This window comes from Pyxicephalus adspersus, chromosome 12 (genome assembly GCF_032062135.1).
Source record: "Pyxicephalus adspersus chromosome 12, UCB_Pads_2.0, whole genome shotgun sequence".
NCBI lineage: Eukaryota > Metazoa > Chordata > Amphibia > Anura > Pyxicephalidae > Pyxicephalus > Pyxicephalus adspersus.
The window spans coordinates 42,735,946-42,749,171 of NC_092869.1; the positions used below are offsets into that span (position 1 = coordinate 42,735,946).

The 13,226-nt window shown below is 49.9% G+C and overlaps 2 protein-coding genes across 2 annotated transcripts in view; both read left to right on the forward strand.

Annotated features, from left to right (window-relative positions):
* IFT43 (intraflagellar transport 43) overlaps nt 1-2,150 on the forward strand; it is a 5,207-nt gene extending 3,057 nt beyond the window's left edge. The window contains exons 5-9 of the mRNA XM_072428432.1: nt 152-198; nt 564-636; nt 776-851; nt 1,491-1,553; nt 1,987-2,150. Coding sequence (XP_072284533.1) covers nt 152-198; nt 564-636; nt 776-851; nt 1,491-1,553; nt 1,987-2,091 — 364 coding nt within the window. The 3' untranslated portion in view covers nt 2,092-2,150. The remainder of the gene's footprint in view (nt 1-151; nt 199-563; nt 637-775; nt 852-1,490; nt 1,554-1,986) is intronic.
* Nucleotides 2,151-8,715: 6,565 nt separating this feature from the next.
* ESRRB (estrogen related receptor beta) lies at nt 8,716-13,130 on the forward strand. The gene is made up of 6 exons (XM_072427720.1): nt 8,716-9,172; nt 9,566-9,682; nt 9,868-9,978; nt 10,315-10,482; nt 11,105-11,374; nt 11,927-13,130. The coding sequence occupies exons 1-6, from the start codon at nt 8,827-8,829 to the stop codon at nt 12,169-12,171; spliced, it is 1,257 nt and encodes a 418-aa protein (XP_072283821.1). The 5' UTR covers nt 8,716-8,826; the 3' UTR covers nt 12,172-13,130.
* The last annotated feature ends 96 nt before the right edge of the window (nt 13,131-13,226 follow it).

The following is a 13,226-nucleotide window of genomic DNA, read 5'->3' on the forward strand; positions in this document are numbered from 1 at the left end:
GGAGCAGGGACACGTCACCCCCTCACACATCTGTAGTGTATAGGGGGAGCAGGGACACGTCACCCCCTCACACATCTGTAGTGTATAGGGGGAGCAGGGACACGTCACCCCACACACTTTCTAATTGCTTTGATCTCTCTTGTTCCCACAGCAGCCGCTTGAGACAACAAAGTCTGGATGAGTCGGATGAGGGTGGAGGTGAGTGATACTTGGTGTCATCTGGGCAGTGGAGCAACATAGCAACACAAAGTATAGATATTATTCTCATTTCCAGGGATACATATAGGACAGGGATAACACGGGATAGAGATCCAGGGAGAGGTCAGGGATAACATAAGGGATCGAGATCTGGAAGGAGGACAGGGATAACAGAGGGCCATATAGATCCGGGGAAGGGACAGGGATAAAACTGGGGTGATAGATCTGGGGGGAAGGGGACAGGGATACCACAGGGGGGGTATAGATCCGGGGAGAGAACAGAGATTGGGGAATAGTTATCCGAGGAGGGCACAGGGGCCACATAGTTTTGTTATATTCTGACATCTCTAGTAATGTCTCTGTAGATATCCCAGTGATTCCGGATCTGGAGGAGGTGCAGGAAGAGGATTTAGCTCTGCAGGTTGCTGCACCCCCTAGGTATGACATGTTTATCTTCTTCTTGATTCTGTGTATTCTCCACCCCTCCTCACACTCGCTGTTCCTTTTCTATGACCTCAGACTCTCTTTTATTGCTGATATAGAATCCCATTCATTGTGTGAATTCTCTTCATTTCAGTGTCCAAGTAAATCGAGTGATGACCTATAGAGACCTGGATAATGACCTTATGAGACACTCGGCTTTCCAGACCCTGGTGAGCTCCTTATATTCCACTAACTGCCAGTGGCCACCCCCTGTGCTGTATATATTGACACTACACACACCCTGCACCCCATATGTTGACACTACATTGCCCCATCAAATAGCCACAACTGCCACACCATCACTCCCATGTGCCCCACATAATAGCATTAATTACATGCCCCTTATACTGCCAGGACATGACTCCTGTGCCCCACATACTGACAAAGGACACCTCCTATGCTCCTTAGAGTGACTTAGACCTCCTATACTGCCATTAGACACCCGTTGTGCCCCATAAGCTGCCAGTAGACACTGCCTGTGCCCCTCATTCTGCTAATAACCCACCCACACACTTACTGGCACTAGATACCCCCTTTGCTTACATTCATTTATTCATCATGCTGATGATTATTTACCCATAAGAAGGTCCCATCTTTACTGGCAGTGAATTTCCCCCAGTAGTGCAATACCCCCTCCGTTGAGAGTACCTTTTGGTGTTATTGTAGTATGGTGGTGTGGTGTCACATGGGTTGGCGTTCGGATCTTGTGGGTGTTACATAGAGGGGGGCGGTGGGTTCCAGTATCAGATTTAATCTTCTATTATGGCAGAATGCTTGGCTATTTAAGCACTAAAATATTCTATTTTTAGGATGGAGACATTGATCTGAAACTGCTCACCAAAGTCTTGTCACCAGAAGGGGAAGTCAGAGAGGTGAGGTCACAGGGAATAATATGGACTGGGGGATGAGGAGCCTTAACGGAGGTCCTGGATGATGTTCTTGTGGCTAAGGTCTAAAGAGATGTATGTGGTGGGTTACATACCTGGGGGGGAGGTGACTGGCAAGGGCTATATTTTGGGAGGAGGTGACTGTGGCAGGGGGGAATTTCTGGATGGAAGGGTGACTGTGACAGGGGCATGTCTGGGGAGGGGGGNGACTGGCAGGGGGCATGTCTGGGGAGGGGGGTGAGACTGTCATGGGCTATATTTGGGGAGGAGGTGACTGTGGCAGGGGGCAATTTCGGTTGGAGGAGGTGACTGTGGCAGGTGAGTTGGAGTGGGAACTGTGGGGGGGGGGGTGTGACAATTCTGGGGTAGGTGACAGTATCCTATGGGAACCTTGCCGTAATGTGGTTTTCCTCTGCAGGACGACGTGCGCTGGGACTGGGATTTGCTTTACACAGAAGTGAGCTCGGAGCTCCTAACAGAGTGGGATTTGGGGAGGACAGAGGAAGACAATCTGGTCTGCTGACAGAACCATTTCTTTTTTTGTACATCTTTAATAAAGTTTCTATTTTATGTCTGTAAAAAGTATTGGCTGAAACTTGTAATATTTGTCATCAGCTCTTCTCTGCCCTGACTTGAATGCCCTCCTGCTGGTTTCAGGCAGAAGGTGTCTGCAAAGGGTAAGGGGGGAAGCGGAGTAATGGTGGGAGGTCATAGCTGTGCCAGGGACAGAAGACATCTGCCAGGGACAGTCAGCACAGCTTGATGAGGGTCAGTAGGTCAAGGGCCAGAAACTGGGGAACAGATGGTGTGGGGGTCATGCTGACTTCCCTGACAGGCAGTGTACTAGTGCCAGACTGGATCCCCAGTAGATGTAAAGAGAGCGATGTATGGGCTGGGTAGATCTGGGTGACCATCCTGCTGACCTGCAGATGTACTGCTGCCATGTTGAATCCTGCAATGCTGCTTGGCAGGGTCACTTATCACAGGAAAGGGGGGGAACTCCTATTGTATTCAGGCTGTGTCCCTGGATTTATTAGCCCCCTCCCTTCCATATTCATCCACTTCTGCCTCCTCCCCCTAATATAAGCTGGTGGACGAGATTTTCCGATGAGATTACATCCTCTGATCTTATCTGGTGGCTCTGCTGCTCTTATTAGCCTATGATAATTAGCATGTGATGACAACCTCAAGTGCAGCTAATGATGCTGAGGAATGTAAGCGGCTTGTTCTTCCGAGACCTCACTGTGCACTTTGCAGACACGGGACCCCCAAACTGTGCTAGCTGCACCATGGGACACTAAACTGTGCATACTGAAGACCTGGGACCGCACAATGTTTAAACAAAGGGCCCCCACACTGTGCGCTGTGCAGCCACGGGACCCCCAAACTGTGCTAGCTGCAACGTGGGACACCGAACTGTGCATATTGAAGACCTGGGACCCCACACTGTGCATGCAGCAGACATGGGATTGCTTTACGTAGGCATGAACCTCCGACTTTGTCATACTTGGACTCAGGACCCCGCTCTGCGCTTTCTGCAGATGTGGGATCTTGGAGTTTTTCACCATCCACACCTCCATGTTACTTCTACACGTATTTGGGTGGGGGCCTCTCACAGCCTAATGAACATAGATCTAGTAGGTGATGAGAATTCAGTGGATTCCTACATCCTGCCATCACTCTCCAAATATTCCTGCAATATATCCTGTGAATTTGGGAATGTTGTCACTGCAATATGTTAGGAAACATGGAGCTTAGGCCACAGAAATGGATGTATGGCAACCCAAGAGTGGAGGAAAAGCCCCTAAACCTTAATTCTCAACAGAGGTCCTTATCCATTTTGTACATGGAGCCCATTGCTCCCTGCTGAGCTATACGTATTATTTACTAATAATGGAGAGTGTAGATTTTATATGCTGACTCCCATTTGTGCCTCTCAGTGCCCCCTAATACTGGGTGATGCCCCTGGGATGGCAGTGAGCAGGTTGGGCATTTTGCTGTGAGGCGCACACATTCCCCGGGCTGTGCTGACAGGATGCAGCTCGCAGGTCTGTCACCGGCGGATGTGGCTCCGGAACCCACAGCTTCAGTTACAGCCTATCACCAGTACCTGTCTGCACCATCCTGCAGGTGTGTGATGGGGGAGGAGCGGAAATCCGAAATATTTATCCAGCTGGGGATCACTCCAGCATCTTCCATATCTTATCTTTACCTGGGGGCTGAATAGACCTCCAGGGTTGTTTTTTTCTGGCCCTAGGACAGCAGAGATTTAGGTGGAAAGATTTTAATTTGTCATTAAAGTGTTCTATAAATTTCCGGTAATGGAATTTATGGGACCCCAAAAAAAGGAAAAGTATATATTTAATTTTAGCAGTCCTTAGATGGGGTGGCTGCTTTGTTTTCTTTTTGCCTTTTTTTAATTGGTGAACCTGCCTGTAACACTTCCTGTCCTAAGGTGACAACACTCACTGTACAGTATGTTAGAGGAGCAGTGTTGTCACCCTAGGACAGGACTATAGGACACATTCTCCTCTACTCCATAGGAATGTATTCTGCAATCTTTAGAGATAACTGGAACAATACAGTTCAGCAGATTGGGCAGGAAGGTAATCATCCTGCAAGCTTTCCGGCAGGATCAACCAGTGTTATTATTCACATATCAAAGAGATTAGGCCAAAGAAGTTGATTGGTTGTGTTTTTACATTTTTACTGACTTTCCTTTTACCTGTAAATGATGAGACTTGTGGGAAGAGCCAGGGTCAGCTGTCTAGGTATGGAGGATAGAGAAGGTACAACCGGAACAAGAATTCCTCTTATTCCATTATCCACAATGGACGACAAAAAAGCAGGGAGGATCCGGATGTGCAAATATGATCCAATCAGCTTCAGCCACCAGAGACGTCCAGCTCTTCCCTGCTTAGGAAGTCATTATATGTAATGGATACTCAATGGAGAGAGTCCTCAAAGGCCGGCTTATTGAGAGGAATGTAAAAGTGATTGGATGAAGTCCTCCATGTCCTTTGGTTACTTCTCCACCCGGAAGCTTTGGCTCATGTAGGGTAAACCGGGGGTAGGACAAATGACTGGACACACCTTATATATAGTGTGTCTAGAGAGGGGCAAGGCAAGGAGCTGATCTAGTGGCAGAATTGGCCTGACCAATGATGGAGGGGGAGTAATATGTAGGAGGATAATATGGAGCCTTGTGTATGGTCCAGGCCTTGCCATTCATGTATATATCTCCAGGCCCCAAAGCTGGGTGTGGTAGAGCCACATACAGTCCCCAGGGCCAGACCACACCACGCTGGAGCCCCCATTGGAGTCTGTAGCAGCTTGTTTATTATGGTAAAAGATGCACTGACCAGAGGCTGATACTATACCGAACCCAGCACCCTGCAAGGAGGATCCCATCAGCCATTAGACTGATGCCAATGGAGGCCATGATCCCACACCAGTGGATGTAACAGTGTTAGGGGTGAGGGACTGATCAGTAGGTGGCACAGTGTGTGTGAGGGGTTGATCAGTGAATGGCACAGTGTGGGGGGTGAGGGGTTAATCAGTGGATGGCACAGTGTTTGGGGTTAATCAGTGGATGGCACAGTGTTGGGGGTGAGGGGTTAATCAGTGGATGGCATAGTGTTGGGGGTGAGGGATTGATCAATGGATGGCACAGTGTGTGTGTGTGGGGGGGGTTGAGGGGTTGATCAGTGAATGGCACAGTGTGGGGGGTGAGGAGTTAATCAGTGAATGGCACAGTGTGGGGGGTAAGGAGTTAATCAGTTGATGGCACAGTGTGTGTGTGTGGTGGGGGGTGAGGAGTTGATCAGTGAATGGCACAGTGTGGGGGGTAAGGAGTTAATCAGTTGATGGCACAGTGTTTGGGGTTAATCAGTGGATGGCACAGTGTGGGGGGTAAGGAGTTAATCAGTTGATGGCACAGTGTGTGTGTGTGGGGGGGGTTGAGGGGTTGATCAGTGAATGGCACAGTGTGGGGGGTGAGGAGTTAATCAGTGAATGGCACAGTGTGGGGGGTAAGGAGTTAATCAGTTGATGGCACAGTGTGGGGGGTAAGGAGTTAATCAGTTGATGGCACAGTGTGGGGGGTAAGGAGTTAATCAGTTGATGGCACAGTGTTTGGGGTTAACCAGTGGATGGCACAGTGTTGGGGGTGAGGGGTTAATCAGTGTATGGTTGGCTGCTTCTTGCCTGGTAATGGACGCAGGGCTGTCCAGTGCTTTCAGCTAAAAGCTTCTTTTCCAGATGTGGCTCCCAGTATAAATGTATCTAAGTCCCAGAAGTGATAGACAATGGCCCTGGTCAGGCCCCCTGGGGCCATTTTTTGTCCAAACACAACTTCACCATTAGAAGGATGAAGTGTGTATGACAGCAACACATTGCGGTACCACTACCACCTTACCTCCCATACACTGACCTCCGATCCATTCCAGACCAGCGTCCTGTGCAAACTCGTGTGAATCATGAGCTGCTTGTGTGCTCCCCATCTGTGTACTCTCTATGTACCACCCATGGGCTCCCTGTGTACTATCTCATGTACTCCCCATGTACTGCCTATGTACCACTTGTGTATCCCCCCATGCACCACCAATGTAACACCTGTGTACTGCCCATGTACCACTCCTGTACTCCCCATGTATCGCCTACATACCACCTGTGTACCCCCCAGGTAGCACCTATGTTCTCCCCATGTACCAGTCCTGTCTGCCCCCTGTACCATCTGTGTACTCCCCATTTACCGCCCATGTAACACCTGTATACCCCCCATGTACCACCTGTGTGCTCCCCATGTCCACTCCATGTACAGCCATCCTCAGACTGTCCCAATACAAACTTTCTTGCCAACATTGAAATCAACCTCCCCCCCCCCCCCTCTATAATTTACAGCTGTGTGTATATGAGAGTGTAAGCTCTGTGGCCAAGTCCGCTGTCAGGTCCATGTGTTTAATATTCTTTTTGTGTCCATAATACACCCCCTCCCCCAACCCTCTGGGGTATCCTCAGTGTGTGCAGCATTGTGGAAGATCGGTGAATCCATCACTTTCTACTCTCTACGGACCCCCCTTCCCTCTCCTCCATCAACTGCTCTGTTCACAGTTCATGTCACCTGTCAGAGCTCCTCTGAGCCCAGCCCCCTTCTCACTCCAACAGCCAATAGGATCGGATCCTGAATTTATCAGATTTCTCTGCCCACAATTCCGAGTTTATCTCACTTCTCAGCAGAACACACAGATACCTGTCTGACCTCCATCCCAACAACAGAGATCCTACATTCCACCATATACCTGTCTGACCTCCAGAGAGGTCCTCTACTCCAACAAATACCTGGCTGACCTCCACAGAGATTCTCCAACAGAGGTCCTACAACAGAGATCCTCAATCCACCACATACCCTGGTTACTGCATTTCATAATCTAAGGTAAGAAATACAATTATCATATCTGGATTACACCCCAAATTACTTTCCATCATTCTCTGCATCCCAACTTCTTTGCTTCTTCCTTGTACCCCCAAAATATTCCCTATACCCCAATTCCTGCACAGACCCTGATGTCTCAAGAAGGTTCCTTCGCTCCAATCACAACGTCATTGTATTCCTACACCTGACATACAGGGCCTGCACCCCAAATTTTGGCATCACAATCTAAAGAGGTTCCCTGCACCGCTTAGGGGTACCTGCCAGTACTCCGTTCCACCCTTCCCCAAGTACACTGCTCATCATTCCCTGCTCCCCCTAGATATACACCCCTATCATCCTCTGCCCACTCCCAAGGTACCCCCTTATCATTCTCTGTTACCCCTAGGTAACCCCTATGATCTTCTCCCTCCCTTCCCTAGTCACACTGCTTATCATTCCCTGCTCCCCCCAGATATACCCCCTATCATCCTCGGCCCATTCCCCAGGTACCCCCTTATCGTTCTGTGTTACCCCTAGGTAACCCCCTATGATCCTCTGCCTCCCTTCCCCAGTCACACTGCTTATCATTGCTTGTTCCCCCCAGATACACCCCCTATTCATCTTCTGCTCACTCCCCAGGTACCCCTCTTATCACTCCCTGCTCCCCCCAGGTACACCCCTTATCTTCCTCTACCCTCTCCTTATCATTCCCTGCACCCCTCATATTCTCCCCAACTACCTAACCCCCTACTGTTTGACTGTCTCCTCTATTCAGTTCCTCTCTGGCTGGAGGCAATTGCAGAATGGACGGAGCAGAAGACCCCAGTGCAGATTCTGAACATTACCACAACCAGTAAGTGACCAAGACAAAAGGTGACGGGGCTTTTTCGGTGGTGGAGGGTATGTGGGCAGAGAGCTTGTCTGTCTGTATGTAGATGTGCCTAATTATAGGTAGGTAGGTGTAAATATTTAGGTGGCTTTGTACCTTTTTATGTAAATTGATGTTTATGTCTTGGAAGGTGTTTATACCTCTAGGTAGGTTGATGAATATCTCCAGGTAGGTGTTTATTTGTCAGTAGGTTGGTGTGTATCTCTAGGAACGTTGGTGTATATTACAAGTAGGTGTTTATCTTTAAGTAGCTATGCACATCTATGTATTAGGTGTATATCTCTAGGTAGGTAAGTGTGTATCTTTAGGTAAATCAGTATATATCTATAGTTAGATTGTATATATACCCAGATAGGTGTATATACCGAGGTTTGCAGGTGTATATCTGCACCTAGGTGTGTATCTCATGATAGATAGGAGTAGTGTATTTCTCCAAGTAGGTATGTAAATATCTCCAGGTAGCTGGTGTACATCTCAAGGTGTATCTCTAGGTAGGTGGGTGTATATCTCTATGTTGGTGTATTTCCACAGGTAGGTGTACATCTCTAAAAAGGTGGGTTTATCTCCCCAGGTAGGTGTGTATCTCTAGGTTTTTCTGTATATATTAAATATAAGGTGTATATTTGTAGGCAGGCACCGTGTAGATCTCCTCCACTGACCCCACATATGGGGGCATGGCTCAGTATTTGGTGACACGGAGGTCAGGCCCTATGTACATTGATCCATGTTCTTCATATTTCGACCTGAACACACCTAGAAACCAGCTCTGTATAATGCCGGCTCATATGTATGGCATCGGCAACTGGTCAAGGGCTCCATCTGTACAGCCCAGTAGAGATGGCACCTAACACACTTCTGCCCCCTTCAGGGCAGATCTCTATAGGCCACTGATGTGGAGGGGTGAGAAGGCTGTTGTCACATGATCTTGCTGTCCCTCTTTTAGGCTCCTGCTCTGGATGACCTCCAATGATCGTCCTCTGACCTCCGGCTGCTTTCTTAAGCAAGAGACCTCCAGCCCGTGCCCCATGGTGGCCTCACTGACCCACCACAGTCCCTGCGCCTCTTCTGACTCCAGCGCCAGCTTTGGCCTCTCATTGAGCAGTTTAGATTCCCCTCCAGGGTGTGGAGGCCGCAGACAATATGAAGGCTCCGGAAAGATGGGGACCTCTACCAAAAGTGAATTCCCACTGACTGTGGGCCCCAAGCGCCTGTGCCTGGTGTGTGGTGACGTGGCCTCCGGTTATCATTATGGTGTGGCATCGTGTGAAGCCTGCAAAGCTTTTTTCAAACGTACCATCCAAGGTAATGAGACGAGGGTAGGAGGGGTGTAACTATGGAGGGTGGGAATCAATTCTTAGCAACCACCAGCACTGGGACAGCTGAAACCTGGTTGGACTGGGACATGACTGGTGGGGTTCGGATCTGATTGGTTGGATTGGAACCTGACTGGTGGGGTTGGGACCTGACTGGTGGGGTTGGGACCTGACTGGTGGGGTTGGGACCTGACTGGTGGGGTTGGGACCTGACTGGTGTGGTTGGGACCTGACTGGTGGGGTTGGGATCTGATTGGTTGGATTAGGACCTGATCGGTGGTGTTGGGACCTGGTTGGTTCCCAGTCTGCCCAGTGACTGTAAATGTTTCTGTCTATGGTCGTACTTGTCATATAGATGTTGTTCTGTTCAATCTCCACGCAGGAAACATCGAGTACAGCTGTCCGGCCTCCAAGCAGTGTGAAATCACCAAGCGGAGGAGGAAATCCTGCCAGTCCTGCCGATTTGCTAAATGTCTGAAGGTCGGGATGCTAAGAGAAGGTGAGGAGCATCTGCCAATCATTTCCAAGAAAGATGCTGAATAGTCCACTTGTCAAAAAGTAGAGGGTAAACTGACAGATTCATATGGCCCCATGTTGGTGTGTTCCTGCCACATCCAGCGACCTTCTTATAGGAAGTCCCAGCCATCCAATGTGTCATCATACAGAAAAATTTATTCTTTCCAGGGGTCAGACTTGACCGTGTACGAGGAGGGCGGCAAAAATACAAGAGGCGCCAGGACCCTGAGGACATCGACTTTCCCAGACCAATAATACCCCCAGGTCATAAGAAACCATGTAAGAACCATTAACCTGCTGCAGGTTGGAGGGATAGAGAGGCTGGCACTGCGGGTAAGAGAAAAAGGGAGGCCTGCACTGTGGGTAAGAGGAAAAGAGAGGCCAATACTGCTGGTGAAAGGGATAAGGAGGCTGGCATTGGGGGTGAGGCCGGCATTGGGGGTAAGAGGGATAGAGGGGCTGGCACTGGGGGAGAGAGGGATGGAGGGGTTGGCACTGGTGGAGAGAGGGATAAGGAGGCCGGCACTGCGGGTGAGAGGGATAGAGAGGCTGGAACTGCGGGTGAGAGGGATAGGGAGGTTTTGCCTTGCTCCTCACATCATGTCCTGATTCCAGACACAAGGATGAGGATGGTTTCCCACCTTCTACTAGCTGAGCCGGAGAAGATATTTGCCATGGCAGATTCCACCATTCCCGACACCGAAATCACTGTGCTGAGCACACTGTGTGACCTCACTGACCGCCAGCTCGTCATGACCATTGGATGGGCCAAACACATTCCAGGTCAGACCCTGTTCATTTCCACGCTCCTCATACACTAATACTACCCCACATTTGTTGGTTTCACCCCCAATTCCCTGATAACCCCCTTATCCACTTATACTGCCCTTATTTACCAATACCCCCCCCCCCCCCCCCCCCCCCCCCCCCCCCCCCCCACCATCCACCCCCCATTTACTAATATCCCCCCACCTTATCCTCCAATTCATTACTACTCGCCATCTAATTCCAATAACCTCCTAATTCACTACTATTACCCAACTAACTAATCCCTTCCCACCCCCAAATCATTCCCTTCTTCAAATTAACTGATATTCGCGCCCCCCCCCCCCATTTCATTACTACTCCCCCAAATATTGCTCCATTTTACTTATACCCCTCAATTCACTAATATCCCCCTACCCACATCTGGTGGAGAAGGAATTATGAAACTCCATGGCTGCTCCTCCTTGGCTTTTTATGCTGGTGAGACCCCAAGGTTGCAGCATTTGGTGTTACTGCAGTAGAGTCTGGTTATGCTTCAGTGAATTATATATCATCAATGTAGGAGGGGGGTATAGGAAATGGTTGGCATGTGCAGTGCCCCCCACTGACAGAGCTGTGAAATTGTGTCCCCTGCCCCCAGGATTCTCCTCCCTTTCCCTGGCCGACCAAATGTGCCTCCTACAAGGAGCCTGGATGGAGATTCTCCTGCTGGGAGTTGTATTCCGCTCTCTGCCGCACCAAGATCAGCTGATCTATGCCGATGACTTTATTATGGACGACAGAAGAGCGCGAGTGAGCGGTCTGCACCACCTCTACAGCTGCACCATGCAACTGGTCCATCGCTACAGGCAACTGCGCATGGACAAGGAGGAGTATGTCACCCTCAAGGCAATAGTGCTCACCAACTCAGGTACTGACCCCTGAACCACCCCACCCCCATACACTCACTGGTAGTACTCCCCTACTTACCCATGAACCATCCCCATACACTCACTGGTAATACCCCCCTACTTACCCCTGAACCACCCCATACACTCACTGGTAGTACCCCTCCTACTGACCCCTCAACCACCCCGCCCCAATATACTCACGGGTAGTACCCCCCTACTGACCCCTAAACCACCTTGCCCCCATACACCTACCAGTACCCTCTTACTGACCCCTGAACCCCCCCTATACACTCACTTGGTAGTACCCCTCTACTGACCCCCTTATACACTCACTGGTAGTACCCCCCTACTGACCCCTGAACCACCTTGCCCCCATACACCTACCAGTACTTACCAGTACTGACCCCTGAAACCCCCCCCATCCATACACTCACTTGGTGTGACCACCCCCTACTGACCCCTGACTCCCCCAAACTTTTTGGTAATTGCCCCCCTGACCTCTAACCCTTACACATGCTGATACCCCCTGTAGTGCACTGTCTGCACTCACCTTTCCTTCTTTTCTCCCACAGACTCAGCACACATTGAGGACCGGCAAAGTGTTCAGGATTTGCAGGATCTCCTCCAGGAGGCGCTACAGGAATATGAGATGAGTCGTCAGTGCGAGGAGTCGCGTAGAGTCGCTCAGCTTCTGCTCACCCTCCCGCTACTGCGCCAGACTGCCAGCATGCTGGTTCACCACTTCCACACCGTGCGGGAGCAGGGCACAGTGCCAATGCACAAACTCTTCCTGGAAATGCTGGAGGCCAAAGTCTGACTGTGGGGCTCTCAGGGGACTTTTAAACATTATAAAGGTTGGTATTCCCATCCCTGGCACAAGTGGCATGGTGGGCAGAGGACTTTACCAACCCTGAGACTTTCCAGAACATTGCCAAGGGCCCATCACTGGGACCCTACACCCCTTGATAACTGCACTCCTTCTTCAGGGGCTGCACCCTTTCCCCTACTACTGCCCAATTTTGGCACTTACTGATGATTCCACACTTGTGCTCAGCAACCCCCCACACACACACACAATTTCTTTGGATGATGTAATCTGACTGGAGAGATCCTCAGGGGCGGAGCAAGAAATTTACTCTTACAATGGCTCTATGACCAGCACTGCAGGAATGAGAACCTGAGCCCCCTCTCCTCCTAGGGACCCGCCTTGTTCTTCTATGGACACACCCTCCTCTCCTTGGGACACACCCTCTTTTGGGGGACACACCCTCCTCTCCTTGAGACTCCTCCCACTCTTGGGAGTGTTTGACAATTGCACAGATTCACCTTCTCTTGTATTTATTTTTGTGATATACTGGACAGAATTATTTCAGAGATTTGATTGGTTATTGAAATGAGAGGCGGAACCACAAACTCAATAGATGGCGGAAATCATTGACTGCGCCAATGAATGACATTTGGTGTCAGCCTGATTTTTTATTGCAGCTGTCAGTACTGAGCTCACATGATTGGCCGTGAGCTGGTGACCCCAGACAGGACCACAAACATCTCAATTGTGTGTTAGGGGGTGACCCATGCAGAAAGACCCTGTCACCCCTATCCTGCCAGGGGGCAAATGGCGGAAAATTATTTCAAGGGTCCCTACTTCATTCAGCAGTACTTCCTGCCCCACCCAGCAGAGGCAGACGAATCTGGGGTCACCAAAATTCCTCTACATCTGTGCCCCACAAGCCCCTCCCACTGTCACACATGCCCTCCTCATTGTATAGCCCCACCCATCAATGCATAACAATGTAAATAAAGTAATACATGTGACTCCGCCCCCTGTTGTCTCTTGCTATCCCTGGGAATCTCCCCACAAATCATGTTCTT